This window comes from Hyla sarda, chromosome 6 (assembly GCF_029499605.1).
Source record: "Hyla sarda isolate aHylSar1 chromosome 6, aHylSar1.hap1, whole genome shotgun sequence".
NCBI lineage: Eukaryota > Metazoa > Chordata > Amphibia > Anura > Hylidae > Hyla > Hyla sarda.
In genome coordinates, this window is record NC_079194.1 from 83,631,694 (window position 1) to 83,653,541 (window position 21,848).

At 40.2% G+C, this 21,848-nt stretch overlaps 1 protein-coding gene across 12 annotated transcripts in view; it reads right to left on the reverse strand.

Moving 5' to 3' along the window:
- Window positions 1–1,969: 1,969 nt before the first annotated feature.
- Window positions 1,970–21,848, reverse strand: part of WNK2 (WNK lysine deficient protein kinase 2) — a 266,333-nt gene continuing 246,454 nt past the window's right edge. For 11 of the 12 annotated variants that reach the window (XM_056524323.1, XM_056524326.1, XM_056524325.1 and 8 more), the window contains one exon: window positions 6,484–9,122. In XM_056524323.1, coding sequence (XP_056380298.1) covers window positions 8,808–9,122 — 315 coding nt within the window. In that variant the 3' untranslated portion in view covers window positions 6,484–8,807. Of the gene's footprint in view, window positions 2,215–6,483; window positions 9,123–21,848 lie in introns of those variants that run through there. The other variant, XM_056524329.1, reaches the window with a different exon arrangement.

The following is a 21,848-nucleotide window of genomic DNA, read 5'->3' on the forward strand; positions in this document are numbered from 1 at the left end:
CGTGATCTTGCACGCCGCACCCAGTTTAAAATCAGTCCTATGGGAAGGGGCGTGCCCTGTATAATAGAGGATGTGCAGCTGACAATGAATGTCGATGAAAACTAAAAGGTCCACATGAAAGATCCAGTGATCAACAAGACTGGCGATCATTATGAGAACCTGCTCAGCCAGTCTAAAAAGGTCATACTCCCCTTAGGTGCATTTATTTGTAATTTTAGGTAAGACATGGACACATCATGATCGGATCTTATGTGGATGTGGTGTTCCAGCACCAAAGGTTGTCCTGTGATTTCCTCGGGCATCCCTGCTGGGCCCATTTGCTCCATGGTCTAATTTATTATACTGTGTTGTATTCTATGTTATGTCCTAATGATGCATGGTACCTTTAAGGGATTGTGGCAGGGTGACCGTGTGATCCTGACACCCCAATGTGGGACCCCCAAACCTAGCCCTTATGTAGTGTAGAGGGAAGGAGCTAGTTATTTAGAAGTAGTTTAGAGGAGTTCAGAAGTGGAGTGCCAGTACCTTGAGAAGAGGCCTAGGGAGAAGAGAATCTCAAAATTATACAGCCATGCCGGCGCACAGTTAAATGTCAAAACCTGGCAGTAAGCAAAGCCCTTGGATCAAGTCAGCGTGGGCTGCTAATAATCTGTAAGCAGCAACAACGGCGACTACAACTCCCAGCAAGGCAACAGGTTCTCCAAGTTACACTCTGCACTAAAGCCTGTATTGTGAAGGATTCAGTCATTTCCATTACAGTAAAGTTATCCATAACCTTGCATCAGTGTATTCATTACCCCGCGCCTGGCCCAGGAGAAGCTCTCATCTTCAGACCGTGGAGGTTAACGGTGCCCTGGCATCACAAACTGCACCCTATGTTCAATCATCTCAATAGCCAGTGCTCTCCACATGGAGTCTTCTATCCAAAAGGGCATTATTGTCCTAGTGGATGTAATTAGTAAATAAGGCAATTTCTTAGGCTAGGTTTCCACACGGGTTTTTTTTCTGGCGTTTTTTTGGAATAATGCCACTGCAGTTTTTGAGCCAGAGTCAAAAGTGGATCCAGTATAAGTCCTTTATTAATATTTCCTATTCCTTTTGAATACACTTCTGGCTTTGGATCAAAAACTGCAGTGGCAGATATCCCAAAAAAATGCCAGAAAAAAACCTGTGTGAAAACCGAGCATTATGAAAATATAATACAAAATTAGAAGTGGCCTTTAAAAGTTTCTAAAGGTATAAGAAGGGAGTGCAACTTACACCTAGTTCTTTAGTTCTACATTACATACATCAGTATCCCCTAACCTGTGCCTATCTGTTGCAAAACTACAATTTCTATCATGTTTGGTTGTTTGGGTATTATGGGAGTTTTGGTTTGCAACATTTGGACAACCACAGGTTGGGGGATATTGCAGCCTTGACTAGTGTTGATTGAATTTACAGTAAGTTCAGCCAAACCTTAACCTAAGGCTATGTTCACACTCCAGAATTTTTGCATGGAATTCTGGATGGAAATTTTGCATGAATTTATAGCCAATATACTTTAATGGGATTTTGCTGTCCCTTTCACACAGCAGCATTTCTGCTGCAGGAATTCCATTGAAGTGAAATAAATTCATGCAGAATTCCACGCAGAAATTCTGCTGTGAGTACATAGCCTAACGGTTCTAATGTCAACTAAAAACTGAACTAATTTATGCAGGCTAAAGCAAAGTGCCCGGAAAAATCCTAAATGACAGTCTTGGGTCAACTAGGACGGCATTCATCTTTTTCAGCATCCAAAGCACGTTGCATAAATTCTATAAATTAGTTTCGTTTTCAGACTAACGCAATTGACAAAAGGTATTGACCTTACTATACCTTTTAATAATACAAGAAAAAAAAAATGCTGTCAGATTGCCAATGAGTTAGGTGTAATATTATTGTCCCCACATTACACCACAATGAGTCTCTTCAGAATGATCTTTTTAACACCTTTATTATCAGAATAAAACATCTGCAACAGTGGAAGCTTTGCATCAAACAAGACATTAGTGTGTCGGTGTGTTTCCTACAATCAGTCACATCGTGTAAGTCACTTTCGTGTACTATATCATTAATAACAGATTTTTCATGAGGCTCCAGTGCATTATTATCTTGAAGTAAAGTGCTTATGAGAAACCTTCCCCATTCTTAAGATTTAATCTTCATTCTCGTCTGGCTCATCTGAAGATGCTAAAAAAAAATGAATAAAGTATAACAATTTATTAAACAGAACATTAAAAAGATGCTGAATCCATTAATTTCATGTATGAGCGATGATGAAGGATTGGTGTTCGCCACAGGATGAACTCTGAAGACTACTCTAGGTACTTACAGGAAATACGATGCTACATTACAAGACATTACTTAGTAGTGGGTCACCACATTAGGTTCATTATGATATCATAAAGGCTATACATTGGTTTTGGCATTTGAGTACAATACTATTAAGCATAAGCACAGATGAGTAAATCCATCCAAGAATAGATCTGCACTTCTTCCACCAGTTCCACTACAGTTGGTTTATGATCAAGCTGACCGTGGTCTGTGGCGTCAATGGCCGGCGTTTATCATTGTAGGTTTAAGTGAAGCAATTTTCTACACTTTTTGTGTGCGCTGGTAATGTGTAGGAGCACCAGATTTATAAATGGTCACAGAGCATTTGATAAATTTTGTGCAGGTCACATTTTCTGAAATTTCTCTCTTCACATACACCAAAAAGCTAAGCTAAGTCTGGGCTGGTGTCGTTTGAGACTTTTCAGTGGCTTTGCACCTTTTTTTGAAAAGGCCCAGTTCATAAAACCCGTCCATATCATGTGTATTGCCAAAATCAGTGGATTACAACTCAAAATCAGCAGAAATGTGTAAGCCAAAAGGCGCAAAAAAACCTTTTAGACACAAAAAATGGTCTAAAAGACCATGATAAATGTCGGCCAATGAGTTTATTCTCATTTATCAGTAGTATGTTTCATTTGCAGAAAAAAAACTGGTAAAACAAATACAAGTATTAGTTAACTTAAGTTAACCTGATTTGTGGTAGGAGTCTGGTCTTTATATACGCACCTGACCCACAGAGGTGATGTTAGCAGTGGAGGACGTCCCCACCCTCCCTTCCCCTTTTTTCTCTACAGTCACTCTCAGAGCATCCACCTTCTTTAGGATACTTTTCACGACCAGCCAGGCACAAACCCAGGCCTATTCATTCACCAAGTGGTACACTCCACTCACGGTACATGTAAATTCACCACAAATACATTTTACTATGAAGATACATGTTTTTCTTGTCCATAAAGTAATGACAGATAAGGAATAGTGTTGAGCAGATTTACAGTAAATAGTCAAACCTGAATCTGGTGGTTCGGTCATCGATAAATTTCGTGTCATCGAATGCTTTAGTCTGCTTAAAGGGTAGGGTAACAGACTGTATATAATGTACAATGGGTAATATACAATGGGTAAACAATCTGTATATTTTTGGGTGAAAAAATGCTGTCCCTGCAGCTACTGCCAGTGTATTTCTGTGAGGAGACAAGATTCAGGAAGTGGGGGTGGACAAGAAGGGCTCTGTGCCGGCTCCTGGCTTGCCAATCATCCTGCTATCCCGCCTACACTTTCTGTATTTTGTCTCTGCATAGAGACACATCTGCAGGGACAAACCATGTCTTTTTCACTGAAAAAAAATCACTTTATCCAATGTATATTACAAATATGCATATTATCTAGATTATATAAAAAGTTTTTGTACATGACTGGTACACCAATTCATGTACTTTTTACATTTTCCTACTCTAGGTTTGGGGAAAGAATGGATAGGAGACTTCTGGGAAAGTCTTATATGCCATCTAATGTACGGATGTGATGTATGCAAATCATAGAAGTGTATATATAGACACATTACACAACTCTCGTCACTTTTTCTTGATAATTATGTGCTAAAAAAAAAAAGTGGTAATTTCAGGAGGTTTGAGATAGAAGATAAAGTTTTGACAAGTGCTGAAGAATTGCATCGTCTTATCATATTTCAAGTATTAGGAACATTTCTTCTTGGTTCCAAAAAGTCTGTGTGTTAAATACTGGTTTTCAATTATCCATACTTTTGGGGTTGTAACAAGTATCCATATAGTTGGGCTATACTCTACCCTGATCGTTAGAGATGAGCGAAGTTACAGTAATTTGATTCGTCACAAACTTCTCGGCTCGGGAGTTGCTGACTTTATCCTGCATAAATTAGTTCAGCTTTCAGGTGCTCCGGTGGGCTGGAGACTCTCCTAGGACTGTATCCACCTTTTCCAGCCCACCGGACACCTGAAAGCTGAACTCCTTTATGCAGGCTAAAGTCATCAACCGCCGAGCCGAGAAGTTCGTGACAAATCGAATCACTGTAACTTCGCTCATCTCTACTGATCACCTTCAGCAGAGAGAGAAACTTTGATTTCATAAAAACAATGCACTTTGACTTGAAATAGTTCTTTGACTAACTTTTGGGGCATTTATCATGGTCTTTAGAGCTGTTTTTGTGTGTAGATTTGTCTCTATTTTAGCGCAGCACTGCACCTCAGGCAATTTTTTGCAACTTTTTGGTTTACACCTTTTTTTAAAAAGGAGTGTACAGACCAGCTGTTAAATTCATTACCACTGCACAAGACTAACTTTATCAACTGCAACTTTTTTTTAAAAAGTAAAAAAAACACCAAAAAGTCGCAATTCTACACCAGCCCAGACTTAGCTTAGCTTTGTGGTGTATGTGAAGAGTGGAATTTCAGAAAATGTGTATCCTCCACATAATTTATCAAATCCACATAAATCAAACATTTAATAAATTTGTTGGTCACGGAAAAAAATATAAATAAATGAACTACATCACACATATCTTCGTAAATGCCCCCTTTGTCCCAGTTGTCACCATTTTGTGTGCTTCTGCGGTATAGGTTAGTTCAACTAGGGCTGCAACTAACGATTATTTCAATCATCGATTATTTGGCAGATTGTTTCAATTAATCATCTAATTGGATAAAAATACCCATACTGGGGAAAATGATAATTTGTGAGCTAGATTAGGGAGTGAGTTAATTAAGGGTTGAGGATCGGATCGGGGGTCTTCTGTGTATTTTAGGTAAGGGATGTATTGTGTTGAGAGTTTGTGGGGTCGGCTAGATGCTGAGCTTTGTGGAGGCTGAGAGGAATAGCTTTTTATTACATTTAAATATGTATAATAATTCTTTTAAATATAATTTTTTTTCCCTCGTAAGGGCTATACCTCCCTCCCTGTTTCTTACCTGTGACCAGATATGAGGGGCAGCACATTCCCCCCTGGTTGTCCATCCCATGTGCCCCCAGAAGCCTATTTAATGAAGAGGGGACCAGCACACAATCTTCCACTTCCTGCATCTGCTCTCTGCTACTATTGGGAGGCTGACTTTTTTTTTTAAGCACAAAGCCTGACAATCGGGGACTTGCGATAGCTGCAGAAATGAGCTCCAGGAAGCAGAAGATTGTGTGTTCTGGGCTCCTCTTCATTAAACAGCCTGCCGAGGACCACAGTTGCATATATACATAGTGATAATCGCTAAGTTCATGTGAACTTTGGCTGACCAACTACCCACCAACCAGTTAATAAATTATAAGAACAGTTGACACCTATTTTCATAATGGATTAGTTGCTGATTAATCGATTAGTTGCTTGAGCCCTGAGTTCAACACTTCAGACAAAGACTATCTCGCTTCTGGCTGAGGAGAACCCAGCAAAGAAGTCCAGACTTTCATCTTGTACAAGTGAGATCAACTGTGTTTGGGTTACCCTATGGACGGATCATCCGTCTAGCCAGTTGGCACCAATATCAGCTCTGTCATTGTGCAATTGATTGATGCAGGATTGGGTGTTCTACCAGTTAAAAGGAATGGGTCATCAGAAATTGATCTACTGTTTAAATGCAGTTTTTATGTTAAAGACAATTCAGAATTTTTGGTGTTTTTGTAATTTTCCAGTTTTGTCTGATAAAGAGAAGGCTTCTAGAAAATGATCTGTGCAGTATTGCAGTGAAAGGTGAAACTTCAGAGCCACTGGAAAGGTGATGAGAGGAATAAAAACAAAACGTATCATTGTTATTCAAACACAAGTGAAATAAATGTCTCCAGTATTTTTCCAACATTTCATATTTCTAAAACATAAGTGATCTGAAATGACCGAGAGGAGAGAATGTGGACAGTAATGTAAAACACAAGGCACTTTTGATTGTAATGAATGTGACCATGATGTATGAAAAGTTTGGAAGTTTCAAGTTCTGAGTCTTTAAAGATATCATATTTAATTTACCATTAATTTCTAGGATATGGCCAGATACATACCTATCACACATCTTCAATAGATTCACACTTGAAACTTGTATTCATGGGTTAGTGTTTGCCAAACAGGAAGGGAGAGGGTCAGAGGTGGACAGGAGAAAACACGAGGACCCATTCAGAATGTTTTCAAGCACAAAATGTTTATTTTGTATTATTGTACAATATTGAGGCATTGGTGCCACTGACTGTGTCAGCATACAGGAGAGGAGGACAGTTTATACAATCAGGCAAGAGCGACTTGGAAGGTAAGATTCAGTGCAAGCATGGGGAAAGGAGTGCAGTACATACTTCCCATGTTTGCTCATGAAGCACACACATGAATCTAAAAACAAATTCAAGATCTTGAAGAGAACAGAAATCTCTTTCTATCTTAAAAGGTTCTTGCCCTGCAGAATGGTCAATATAAAATTCAATTCCAACAGAATTGATGAGTTTACAGTCAGGGATTACCAACAAAATGGAGACATTGACAAAGCTTTTAGACTTTGGGAGATACATTTCACAGCTTGACAGAACAAGGCGCCAAGGCCTCTAGGGGAGAATCCAAAATATCATGAAAGAGAAATGTATCCAGTTTTCCTGTCTGACTACCTGTTTTAGGGGATTCAAGGGTTAACCAACCACGTATTGTCTTAGTAAGCAGGTTGCAGCAATTCTGACAAGTTGTGTACAATAAGTTTGAAAGCCACCAAGTACATTTATAGTCTACACAGGTTTTGTATGGTGCGTGTTAGTAGTACTGGTGGCAGTGACCATCCTTGACCCTTCTTGAAACAGAACAAAGGATTTGTCTTCACAGCTGGATCTACCTTTAATTCTAGCAGCTACTCAATGTGAGCTGCATAATATATAGATTGTTCACTATAGCAACTGTAAAGTCTATGCAAAGTATCTGTTTAGTGAAGTATTGCTGATGCCACACATTATGAATCTGAAAAAGAAGCATCAAAAAAAACAAAAACAAAAAAAAAAAAACACAAAAAAAAAGCAAAAACAGTTTTACAAATGAAACCCATAATATTGTTGGTGAATATATAAAAGAAGAAGGAGGTCTAGTGAAGTGTGGGCAGAACAGTGAATTGTGTTACCAACAAGGGCAAGGACTATATTTGTCTCCTTTACCAGGAAAAATAAATTAACATTCTACTTATTCATGTGGAAAGGACATAAAACAATAATTTTCCCCAAAAAGAGAATCAAAGTTTTTTTTTTTTTTTTTTTTTTTTTTTTTAGCAGCTCTGTATATGTGCTAACACTGATTAAATTGTGAGTGTGCAATAAATAAAGTGCAAAGTAAATCATAGTAACAAACGAAAAATAATATTTGGGCATATTCTCAAGGTTTGTAGCCAAGTGTATGATTGTGAAAGCCTATTCTAGAAGTCATTTTGAAGTGCATCAGTAACCAAGTATTGAAATTAATGGACTGGACCGATCTGAGCATTGTATAGTAGCACTAATGAGGCATGTGTCACAAAGTTACTTTTGGCTTCTGGGTAAGTTAATGGATTGCACATCAGCCCACAATATGTTGACCAATATCATAAAATATCCACCCATGAGCTTAAACCACTAAAAAGGAGATCATTTTGGGAGTTCTCGAAAACCTTGAGAATCTGCCTCCAAAAAACCTTCGGTTGAAAAAAATAAAGAAAAAAGGAAAAAAAAATCTTAAAATTAAAATTCAGGCAAAGCATTAAAATAATACATAAAGATGTTAGATGCATTCTTCCAATGACAATGTAGCTCCGTTTGTACCTGGAAACAAATTTTCTTATGCAAGTGTCAATAAGTTTATCGATTTTCTAGATTAAAATAAAAAGCCAGTGTTTATGCTTTTTACAGGTATAAATTAAAAACAAAAATATATATTTATTATAATTTATGAAGTTGGAGAGAGGGTACTGGTATATAAAAACACAACATCCATCTTTCACAGGTAAGGCAAAAAGGAAACAAAAAGTGCCATATGTATGTATGGTAGGTATGTGCTGGGAAAAAATGGTTAAATAAAAATGGTGGATGGAATAACAAAAAAGTTGGCATTCTTCTTTCCATTTTTTCACACAGGTTTTCCAGGCAAACTGGAAATAACTCAAGGCACTAAACCTCTCAATTTTTTTTAGTTCAAGTACTATACATTTCAGAATGTGTAAAATTATAAACCACAGAAATGTAGACCAAGCAGTAAGGGCTATGAGACTATGCGCATGACTTTCACAGTGATCGTGGAATGCAGAGTATGGTTGTGTGCAGGCAGATGTGGGTTTGGACAGGATTTGCAGTCATGCCATACTCCTCATCCATCTTACAGTGCTCAAGAGGGCTGCTACTAACCATACAACTTTACCCAGCACTGCTGGGGTGGGACTTAAGAACACACAAGGCATGGGCAGGCTCAGACAATTAAAATATAGACTTTCATACAAAGGAAGGCCTCAAAGCTACGTGATTCTCATGTTGGAATGAGACTGCTTCATGGTGGGCTGCGGCAAGGACATTGGGAATATCTGCATGCTGGCTGACTGAGTTATCTGCTGACCTCCTGTGGGCATAGTTGCTCCAGCCCACTGAACTCCATACCCTGTTGTTGGTAAACCCCCTGCATACTGACATAAGGGCATCATGTAAGATGGTAATATACCAGACTGTGTTGCTCCAGAAAGGGCTGCTGGAATGGAGGATGACATCAGTCCCATGGGGGTCGGACAAGTCTGACGAGTTTTGTAATTCGAATTTTCAGATAAACCTTGACTTGCCTGAGGAGAGAGTAAATATAATCTTCAGCCATAACATATTTAAATACAGATAATAATATTTTTTTATTTTTTTTAAAGGACCCACATGACATTTTGGGGGAGCTTGAGGATTGTGCTTGGGAAACACTGCACTAGATCATAAAAGAATATGGTTTTTAAGTTAACTCAGGTTATACAGATTTAAGATTTATTCTATTTAAAAAAAATAATAATCAAGCCTCCCAGTACTTAACAGCTGCTGTTTTGCTCCAGAGGAAGGTTAACCAATGCTTATACTCTGAGCAGTTCCTGATACAGACAGATGTGACAGCAGAGAGCACTGCGTTTGACTGGAAAGAACTACACAATTCCCTCTGGAGCATACAGAAGTACTGGAAAGCTTAAGATTTTAAATAGAAGTAATCTACAAATCTTTTTATTTGTCTGCCACCAGTTGATTTGAAACCTTTTTCCCTAGAATATCCCTTTAATAAGCCTTCCATTCTATAATTGGATAGGGTCTGCCTCCTTACCCAAGGGGTGCCGCATTCCAGAACTTTGGTACTTAGTAGTGTTTTTAACACTTTTTTTTACTCTCACTGCAAATGAGTGGCTATGGTTGTCAAAATATTACTAGATTGCTAGGACCAAGTGATTTTTCACATCCTAAATTTTGACACAGATGACAAATCTGTATATATGCCTTGTGCCCCTCCTCTGGTAATCCTTCTGGAAATGCATTGATAAAATCGACCACTGGCTCTCACCAGTCATTTGTTAAAGGCATGCTCTGGAGAAGAAAAATAAAAATGCCCCAAAGCCACCAAGATACCTGTTCTGTGTCCCCTGTAGTTATCCATGTGATTTTTCCAGCTCCTGTGGCCCCTGTTGTCTCCTGAATATTCTTTTTTCTTGCTTGCAGCCCAGACTATAACTCCCATCAGTCAGTGCAGCTCTGCGTAATGGCTGCCAGCCAAATGCTTTTGCTATCTGTGTGCATGCTGTGTTGTTGAAAACACACTGTACATGTCTTTTCTTTCAAACTATCCTTCCCCCAGCAATAAATCATGATATTCTCTGAATGGCAGCAGTCAGTGATAAGATCTACAGCAGGAAAGCCAGTAATTACTCACTGGTAAGGTTGTTTCCCCCGAGCCCTGAGAGAGGGACTCCGCCCATAAGGACAGGAAACCTGAGAATAAAGAGAGCCCTCCTCTTCAGCCTCAGTATTTCCGAGGCCAGAAGAGCCTTCATAAGTTATTATTTACATTAAGATTCATACAAAGGTATTGAAAGAGCTTTATTCATCATTCAGTCGTCATTACAAGTCGTACAATAAATCACACAAAAGCATGACAGTACAATATACAGCACAGGTTCCCTAAGCTATACACCAAACCACATGCTACACTAACACTCCACTCCATCACTCAATATCGAAGAAACAAATTTGAAAATCAATAACATATTACAGTCTGATCGGGAAAGGGGCATGGGGTCAAATGGGGGTAGGGGGAGGGCAGATCACAGGGTCAAACTACTGGGCAAACATATGGGGAGGTAGGGGGAAGTAGAGGAGTGTTAATCCTCTTCTTCATCTACGTCCGGACAGTCCAAGGTAGAATAGTCTCTAAGCCGGCTGTGGACCAGCCTGCGGCAGTCCTGGACGGACATGTCCTCCCTGTTTTAGATGAGGCAATTCCTGGCCAGCCATATAGCGTCCTTAAAAAACAGTTCATAAGGCCCCAGGCCTCCCGCATGGCCTCCACGTCATGAACCAGGAAAAAGTCCATAAAGCACCAAATGGTACGATAGGTAGTTAGTTCCTGTGTACCGAGTCTCTAAGTTCAGGTTCCAGGGCGTTCAATAGGCCCTGCGCAAAGGGGCACTGCCAAAAGACGAGCATAGATGTTTCCCTCCACATAGGGGCACCTGGGGCAGTACCTGGTTTTGCACAAGCCACGGACATGCATGAATGACCTCAGAGATAGTCCCCCCTGAATGGCCATCCACGACAAGTCCTTGTGTCCATTGATTAGCATTGCAGAGGCTACATTGTCCCAAACAATCTCTGCCGTGGCCTTAGGGAGCCCTGGAACTGTGAACCTAAACCCAGTGAGATAAAGAAACACCATAAAATAAAGGGAATGCCCTGGTGCTGTCATGGCTCGTGGAAACAACATTACCGGTGAGTAATTACCGGCTTTCCCCCATCCCATCGCCATGACAGCACCACCTAAGAGAATATCAGATTAAACCTAGGGTGGGATAACTGATTGTAAGACCTTACGACCAAAGGCAAGAGAAGAGGAGCTACCCACATTCACCCTGTAGTGGAGAAGACCAAGTAGCAGCCTTGCATATTTTATCTAGATAAGCTCCATGCCTTTCAGCTCAAGAGGTGGCTATGGACCTGGTAGAATAAGCCCTCACTCCTACTAGTGGATCAAGACCTAATGCTGTATAAGCTAAGGCAAAGACTGTCTGATCCACCTAGCTAATGTATTACTATTAGCTTTGGATCTGTTATTTTTACCTGCAAAATGAACAAAAAGCAGTAGATTTTCTGAAGTCCTTAGCTGTCTAAATACTGCAGGACACATCTTCTAACATCTAATGAATGAAGGGCCTTTTCTTTGTCATTAGAGGGGTTGTTACAAAAAGAAGGTAATACAATATTTTGAGAAACATGGAAAGAAGAAACTACTTTAGATAAGTATGTAGGATCTGGGAGAAAGATTATACTATCTAAAATTTTAGTATATGGTTCTACGCTAGAAAGGGCAGAAAGATCCCCTACCCTCCTGGCTGAAGTTACTGCCACTAACAGGACTGTTTTTAGGACCAAATTTTTAAGTGAAATCCTATCAATTGGCTCAAAATGTTGGGACAAGAAAGCCTTCAGAACCAAAGATAAATCCCACATTGGGGCTCTGGGAAATTTATGAACAGATAGTCTTAACTGCTCCGAGGAATCTGATAACCCAGGGATGATCTGCTATTTTGGAATTATAGAGGGCACCTAGTGCTGAGACCTGGACTTTTAAAGTGGCTAGTTTTAACCCTTTCTCCAAACCTGCTTGAAGGAATTCAAAATTTTTTGGAATATTTAATGAAGCAGAGAATGGTTCATTAACAAAGGATAGATAAACTTTCCAGATCCTGAAGTAAATTTTGTAGGTGCATAACTTCCTACTGGTCTGTAAGGTAGAGATAACTGAGTCAGAGACTCCCTTACTTTTACAAAACATCCCCTCAAGGGCCATGCCGTCAAATGGAGATTCTTTACCGACGGATGTAACACTGGACCCTGCATCAGGAGGTTCTCTGGATCTGTGACTGACAGTTCTCTTAGTGAGGAAAACCAAGCCCTCCGTGGCCAGAACGGGGTTATCAAGATCACCCGAGCTTTGTCGATCCGAATCTTTTTTTTTTATGACCCTCAGAATTAATTGAAGAGGGGGAAAAGCATAGGCTAGGTACCAGTCCCAAGTTTGGGTTACAGCATCCACCGCCCGTGGGTTCTCTGTGGGGTTCAGGTAGCAAAATTTTTGTACCTGTCGGTTTTCCCTCACTGCAAAAAGGTCTATCTGTGGAGTACCCTAGAGATGGCAAATTTTCTTGAAGATCTGGGGGTCTAGGCATCATTCCCCTTGACGAAGATTGTGACGGCTTAAGAAATCCGCTCGTGTTTAAGGAACCTTTTAAGTGCACTGTGGACAATGAAAGGAGATTTGATTCTGTAAAGGAAAATATTTGATAACAGATATTCATTAAGTTTTCGCTCTTGGTGGTACCCTGTCTGTTCAGCACAGATACTGTGGTAGAGTTTTCTGGAAACACTTTTACATTTTGGTTGAGAAGGAGTTTTTGCGACTTGATCAGGCTGTACAGCTAAGAGTTCTCTTCTGTTTGAGGAAAGAGGTTTTTCCAAGATATCCCACGGACCTTGAAAGTTTAGATCTCCTATGTGAGCCCCCCAACCCCAGGGGCTGGCATCTGTGTAAGTATCTTGGGATCTACAGAGACCCAGTCTAGACCTATTTGAAGATTTTCTACCTAAAGTCTCTGGAGGCAGACACATTTTTTGGTCGAGATCCTGAACCTAACCTAGATTTAGCTACAGAGGCCTTGAATGTAAATGAGCCCAGGGGACTGCATGTATAGCAGCTGTAAACAGCCCAAGGAGGGACATACCTTTCCTTAGAGATATGGAACGGAGACTGAGCACTTTGCCTACTACTTTTTGAATTTTTAAAATTTTTCTAAGAGGACTCCCAGAAAAAGATCTTTCTTCGTTGGCACCAGGGATGACTTTGTCCAATTTATAATCCAACCTAAATTTTTTTTTTAGAACAGACAAGGTATGATCTAAGAAACTTTTTACCTCTTCTTCTGTTTGTCCCTTATTTAGACTACCTTCTGCTATTAGGTCAAAGGTACCCCTTCCTTCCCTTATATGAGCCGCCATCTCAAACTATTTTTGTAAACACTCTTATGGCTATGGAGATGCTGAAGGGTAGAGCCCTGAACTGAAGGTGCACCAGTTCTGAGTTTAGACAGATAGCTAGTCTTAGGTATTTATGATAATCCGGATGAATTGGTACATGTACCTACATCAGTTCACCAAAAGATCACCGAAGTGATCCACTAATTCCCTATATTTCCCATATATTTGTTAAAAGGTATAATCTTTATTAATTTCGAAACACCAACAAAAAGGAGTTAAAATTTGCAGTGTATCTCTCCTCCTGTATTATTAATTATCTGTGCCAGCCAGGCATCACCTATTATCTACCTGTGTGTACCTGCAGTGTACACACGGTTAGTGGAGGAGTCTGCACTGTGTATTAAAAAACCTATCCTATGCCCCCCTCGACATGTTTCGCCGCAAGACGCGGCTTTGTCAAGAGGCTTAAGGGCACTGAATGAAAAAGCGCCAAAACAGGGGTTAAATAACCTCCTATTGTGACATCATGGTGGGGTGATATTCACTTCTGATTGGTGGGACGCCATCCCATCCAATCATCCTCTATTTAATTTGATGGACCTTTCCATGCACCTATTGCTGCTCTCATAATTCAACCAATCCGCATGGTTGTTTATTGGTTGCCTCGGTAATGCATCACATGATTACTGCGTCATGATCTCAGAGCCGATGTTCACATCCGCCTCCTGCGCTATGACCCCTGCGCGAGCTCTTGTACCAGCGCCGATATTCACATCCGCTTCCTGCGCCGTGACCCCTGCGCGAGCTCTTACACCAGTGAGCGTACCTTGCTGTCGGAGCTGCGCAGTTCTATATGCGCGGGGACTTAGTCTCCACGGGCATTTCCAAAATAGATATAATAGCCAGTTACTATGTAGTTTCATATGCGCCAGAATTTTTTTTTTTTTTTTTTTTTTATATATAAGGGCTGCGTGATGTAATCTGCGCACATACTTGGTCTTCCATAGTGCTCCATGTTAATAGGGATATGATCCAATAAAATACATTATTGCTCTATATGATATTCTATATTATTCTATATTATTATCACCATAGGAGTAGTTAATTATTAAGTGATAATTAAAAGGCAGCATATTGGTCCATCATGGTTGGTCCATCTACAATTCCCTCCCTGATGTCACTTTGGCAGGGTGTTTAATAATTGTGTTGATAATTGTACACGATATTTATACATTATGGCAGCTATTCTAAATGAATGCTGAGAAGGTAAATCCCTCATTGAGTCCATTAGGGCTCAGGTTTTGAGTCGCTGTATCCATCTTGCTTCTTCACGGAGTAATTTCTTATCTAAGTTACCTCTTCTGGGGCCCAATGTCATCTTAATTAGTCCCCAAAATTTAAGGGTTTGTATATCACCTCTATGAAAATTTCTAACATGTCTCGCCAGTGGGGTATCAGTCCCGGTGCGGATAGTGCTGAGATGTTGAGATATCCGTCTTCTCAGTTGCTGTGTGGTTTTGCCCACATATAGCTTACCACATCCGCACTGGGCTATATATATTACTCCAGAAGTCTGGCAGTTGATAAAATCCCTAATAACATATTTCTTGTTATCAGTTGGGTTAACAAATTCTTTCATCCTAGGCAGGAATCCACAAAAGGTACACTTTCCACAGGGATGAGACCCTTTTATTGTAGACTTGAGCCATGTTCTTTCAGTTTTTTCAGTATAGAGGCTATGAACCAGATGTTCTCTGATGTTTTTCCCTCTCCTATATGTGATCGAAGGAAAAGGGGGGATAACATCTCTCAGATCATTGTCTGCCTGTAGAATAGGCCAGAATTGACGTACAATATTCATTACCTGACGACTATTTTCGTCAAAAGTGCCAATACATCGTACCGTCTTAGTTATTGTTCCCGTTATCTGTTTACTTTTCAGTAGCTCCTGTCTTGGGGTGTCACGAGCCCTAGCGAAGGCTCTATGAAGAACCTTCTTAGGATACCCCCTACTGATAAATCTGTTGTATAAAGTCCTGCATTCCCGTAGGAATGCTCCATCTGTGGAGCTGTTTCTCTTGGCACGCAGATATTGTCCCACGGGGATGCCTCTCTTGAGGGGGGCAGGATGATGACTGCCCCACTCAAGAAAGCTATTGGTAGACGTAGGTTTCCTATATATACACATTTGGACGCTGCCATTGGGCTGCAGAGAAATCTGTAGGTCAAGAAAGTTGATGGTGGTCTGGTGAATTTCTGAAGTAAAAAACATCCCTATTGTATTATTATTAAGTGTGGTGACAAATTGCTGAAATAGTGCTTCTGTGCCGTCCCAAAATAATAAAACATCATCAATAAATCGTGCCCAAAATAAAATGTGCGAAGTATACTGGAGATGGGTGTCTGTGAATACAATAGTGTCTTCCCACCACCCTAAAAAAAGATTTGCAAAATTAGGTGCACATGCCGTGCCCATGGCTGTGCCTTTGTGCTGTAAATAAAAGTGACCATCAAAAATAAAATAATTGTGTATAAGTAAAAAGTGAAGAAGTGACAAAATAAATTGATTGTGCTCAATAAATTGTGTTCCTCTCGTGTTCAGAAAGTATTCAACCGCCTTTAGGCCCAATTCATGTTTTACATTAGTATACAATGCCTCAACATCGAGACTCGCCACATATGTATTTGGTGGAAAAGAGATTTCCTGCAGTCTAGATACAGCGTCCCCTGTATCCCTAACATAAGACGGTAAGGCTTGGACAAATGGGGTTAACATCTGGTTCACATATTGGCTAATTCCCTCCGTGAGATTTTCATTTCCCGATACAATTGAACGTCCTGGGATAGGTATTTTTCTTTTATGTATCTTAGGTAATGCATACATTGTTGCTATAGTAGGCTTCAAATTCAGCATATACCTAAATTCATCTTCAGTGATCAATCCATTATTTTTCGCCTCCGTAAGTATCATTCTCAGTTCATTCAGGAATCTCTCAGTGGGGTTGGATTCAAGACGTCGATATGTTGTTTCATCCCGGATTAGTCGTCGGACCATATCCAGGTAATCATCTTTATTCATAATCACTATATTCCCCCCCTTATCGGAGGGCTTAATGATTATGTCCTGATTTTCTTCCAGATCACGCAATGCTTGATTCTCCTCACAGGTAAGATTTTGGTTTCCCCTCTTCCTAGGTCTCAACTCTTCCAATTTGGTACTAACCATCTGTACAAAGATGTTAATATTATCAAATTGTGTAAAATTGGGTGTTGTTCGACATCTAGGTTTTAAATCCGAAAAAGGTGGAGTGGGTCTCCTTATACCACTTTCACCTTCCTCTAGTAGTTCATAAAGATCACTCACTACTTGATTATCCAACCTTGCCTCTATATCACTATCACGTGATTTGTGCACTTTGTGCAGAGCAAGTTTCCTTGCGAACAGATCAATATCCTTAATCCATTCGAAGGAATCAAATTGTGGTGTAGGTGTATAGGATAGTCCCTTTTTCAACAGCTTAATCTGATCCTTAGTGAGGATATACGATGAAAAATTGCATATCTGCATTTCATCCTTCTTCTCCTCATCTAGTTTTTCTTGTTGGACGGATACGCCCATTTGTCCCTGTCCCTCAACTGGACGCCTTCCCCTAAAAAAAGGGGGGATATGTTTGGATTCTGGCCTCCTGACATAATTTGTGCTGCCGTAGTTGTTATAGATGGCTGTATCAAAGGTGTAAACTGCAAGGCAGACGAATAAGATGTAATGGAGGCGGATCCAAAAAGAGGTCCCATACAAACAGAAATGCCTCCCAATATGCCGATACCAGCAATAAATCGAAATGGAGAGGGATCCGCCTCCATTACATCTTATTCGTCTGCCTTGCAGTTTACACCTTTGATACAGCCATCTATAACAACTACGGCAGCACAAATTATGTCAGGAGGCCAGAATCCAAACATATCCCCCCTTTTTTTAGGGGAAGGCGTCCAGTTGAGGGACAGGGACAAATGGGCGTATCCGTCCAACAAGAAAAACTAGATGAGGAGAAGAAGGATGAAATGCAGATATGCAATTTTTCATCGTATATCCTCACTAAGGATCAGATTAAGCTGTTGAAAAAGGGACTATCCTATACACCTACACCACAATTTGATTCCTTCGAATGGATTAAGGATATTAATCTGTTCGCAAGGAAACTTGCTCTGCACAAAGTGCACAAATCACGTGATAGTGATATAGAGGCAAGGTTGGATAATCAAGTAGTGAGTGATCTTTATGAACTACTAGAGGAAGGTGAAAGTGGTATAAGGAGACCCACTCCACCTTTTTCGGATTTAAAACCTAGATGTCGAACACCCAATTTTACACAATTTGATAATATTAACATCTTTGTACAGATGGTTAGTACCAAATTGGAAGAGTTGAGACCTAGGAAGAGGGGAAACCAAAATCTTACCTGTGAGGAGAATCAAGCATTGCGTGATCTGGAAGAAAATCAGGACATAATCATTAAGCCCTCCGATAAGGGGGGGAATATAGTGATTATGAATAAAGATGATTACCTGGATATGGTCCGACGACTAATCCGGGATGAAACAACATATCGACGTCTTGAATCCAACCCCACTGAGAGATTCCTGAATGAACTGAGAATGATACTTACGGAGGCGAAAAATAATGGATTGATCACTGAAGATGAATTTAGGTATATGCTGAATTTGAAGCCTACTATAGCAACAATGTATGCATTACCTAAGATACATAAAAGAAAAATACCTATCCCAGGACGTCCAATTGTATCGGGAAATGAAAATCTCACGGAGGGAATTAGCCAATATGTGAACCAGATGTTAACCCCATTTGTCCAAGCCTTACCGTCTTATGTTAGGGATACAGGGGACGCTGTATCTAGACTGCAGGAAATCTCTTTTCCACCAAATACATATGTGGCGAGTCTCGATGTTGAGGCATTGTATACTAATATAAAACATGAATTGGGCCTAAAGGCGGTTGAATACTTTCTGAACACGAGAGGAACACAATTTATTGAGCACAATCAATTTATTTTGTCACTTCTTCACTTTTTACTTATACACAATTATTTTATTTTTGATGGTCACTTTTATTTACAGCACAAAGGCACAGCCATGGGCACGGCATGTGCACCTAATTTTGCAAATCTTTTTTTAGGGTGGTGGGAAGACACTATTGTATTCACAGACACCCATCTCCAGTATACTTCGCACATTTTATTTTGGGCACGATTTATTGATGATGTTTTATTATTTTGGGACGGCACAGAAGCACTATTTCAGCAATTTGTCACCACACTTAATAATAATACAATAGGGATGTTTTTTACTTCAGAAATTCACCAGACCATCATCAACTTTCTTGACCTACAGATTTCTCTGCAGCCTAATGGCAGCGTCCAAACGTGTATATATAGGAAACCTACGTCTACCAATAGCTTTCTTGAGTGGGGCAGTCATCATCCTGCCCCCCTCAAGAGAGGCATCCCCGTGGGACAATATCTGCGTGCCAAGAGAAACAGCTCCACAGATGAAGCATTCCTACGGGAATGCAGGACTTTATACAACAGATTTATCAGTAGGGGGTATCCTAAGAAGGTTCTTCATAGAGCCTTCGCTAGGGCTCGTGACACCCCAAGACAGGAGCTACTGAAAAGTAAACAGATAACGGGAACAATAACTAAGACGGTACGATGTATTGGCACTTTTGACGAAAATAGTCATCAGGTAATGAATATTCTACATCAATTCTGGCCTATTCTACAGGCAGACAATGATCTGAGAGATGTTATCCCCCCTTTTCCTTCGATCACATATAGGAGAGGGAAAAACATCAGAGAACATCTGGTTCATAGCCTCTATACTGAAAAAACTGAAAGAACATGGCTCAAGTCTACAATAAAAGGGTCTCATCCCTGTGGAAAGTGTACCTTTTGTGGATTCCTGCCTAGGATGAAAGAATTTGTTAACCCAACTGATAACAAGAAATATATTATTAGGGATTTTATCAACTGCCAGACTTCTGGAGTAATATATATAGCCCAGTGCGGATGTGGTAAGCTATATGTGGGCAAAACCACACAGCAACTGAGAAGACGGATATCTCAACATCTCAGCACTATCCGCACCGGGACTGATACCCCACTGGCGAGACATGTTAGAAATTTTCATAGAGGTGATATACAAACCCTTAAATTTTGGGGACTAATTAAGATGACATTGGGCCCCAGAAGAGGTAACTTAGATAAGAAATTACTCCGTGAAGAAGCAAGATGGATACAGCGACTCAAAAGCCTGAGCCCTAATGGACTCCATGAGGGATTTACCTTCTCAGCATTCATTTAGAATAGCTGCCATAATGTATAAATATCGTGTACAATTATCAACACAATTATTAAACACCCTGCCGAAGTGACATCAGGGAGGGAATTGTAGATGGACCAACCATGATGGACCAATATGCTGCCTTTTAATTATCACTTAATAATTAACTACTCCTATGGTGATAATAATATAGAATAATATAGAATATCATATAGAGCAATAATGTATTTTATTGGATCATATCCCTATTAACATGGAGCACTATGGAAGACCAAGTATGTGCGCAGATTACATCACGCAGCCCTTATATAGAAAAAAAAAATAAAAAATTCTGGCGCATATGAAACTACATAGTGACTGACTATTATATCTATTTTGGAAATGCCCGTGGAGACTAAGTCCCCGCGCATATAGAACTGCGCAGCTCCGACAGCAAGGTACGCTCGCTGGTGTAAGAGCTCGCGCAGGGGTCACGGCGCAGGAAGCGGATGTGAATATCGGCGCTGGTACAAGAGCTCGCGCAGGGGTCATAGCGCAGGAGGCGGATGTGAACATCGGCTCTGAGATCATGACGCAGTAATCATGTGATGCATTACCGAGGCAACCAATAAACAACCATGCGGATTGGTTGAATTATGATAGCAGCAATAGGTGCATGGAAAGGTCCATCAAATTAAATAGAGGATGATTGGATGGGATGGCGTCCCACCAATCAGAAGTGAATATCACCCCACCATGATGTCACAATAGGAGGTTATTTAACCCCTGTTTTGGCGCTTTTTCATTCAGTGCCCTTAAGCCTCTTGACAAAGCCGCGTCTTGCGGCGAAACATGTCGAGGGGGGCATAGGATAGGTTTTTTAATACACAGTGCAGACTCCTCCACTAACCGTGTGTACACTGCAGGTACACACAGGTAGATAATAGGTGATGCCTGGCTGGCACAGATAATTAATAATACAGGAGGAGAGATACACTGCAAATTTTAACTCCTTTTTGTTGGTGTTTCGAAATTAATAAAGATTATACCTTTTAACAAATATATGGGAAATATAGGGAATTAGTGGATCACTTCGGTGATCTTTTGGTGAATTGGTTTAAATAACCCTCCATATATTGGTCCGCAGTTGGATCATGTACCTACATCAGGGGATAAGTCCCTTCTGAGCAGATTGGAATATGTACCTACATCAGGGGATAAGTCCCTTCTGAGCAGATTTATAGTTTACTTCACAGTTCCCATTGTGAATTTATGGTAGACTAGAAACTGATTTAATGGCTTTATGTTTATTATGGTGTGAAAGGAGTTGTCTGGCTTTCTTACAAAAAAAAAAGGGAAGAATAGAAAACCTGACCTTTTTCACTTTCTGGGACTGGAACTAAGACCTCCTTTTCTATTAAAGGGGTACTCCACTGAATTTTTTTTTTAATCAACTGGTACCATAAAGCAGATTTGTAAATTACTTCTATTACAAAATCTTAATCCTTCCAGTACTTATTAGCTGCTGTTATAGTCTACAGGAAGTTCTTTTCTTTTTCAATTTCTTTTCTGCCTGACCACAGTGCTCTCTGCTGACACCTCTGTCCATTTTAGGAATTGTCCAGAGTAGCAGCAAATCCCCATAGAAAATTTATCCTGCTCTGGAAAGTTCCTAAAATGAACAGAGGTGTCAGCAGAGAGCACTGTGGTCAGGCAGAAAGGAGATTAAAAAAGAAAAGAACTTCCTGTGGATCATAACTTTCTGGTACCAGTTGATAAAAGAAAAAAAAAATTCTTCCAGATGAGTACCCCTTTAAGGAAAGAACTTTTTCTAGGAGCTAGTTGACCTACATGACTTGAGTGACTCACTGTGATTTTTAGACAAGTCGGGGCGGAGGCTGAGAAATTTGAAAGTTAATAAATTTCTTAGGGTATTTAATACCCAGGAACTGTTAGAG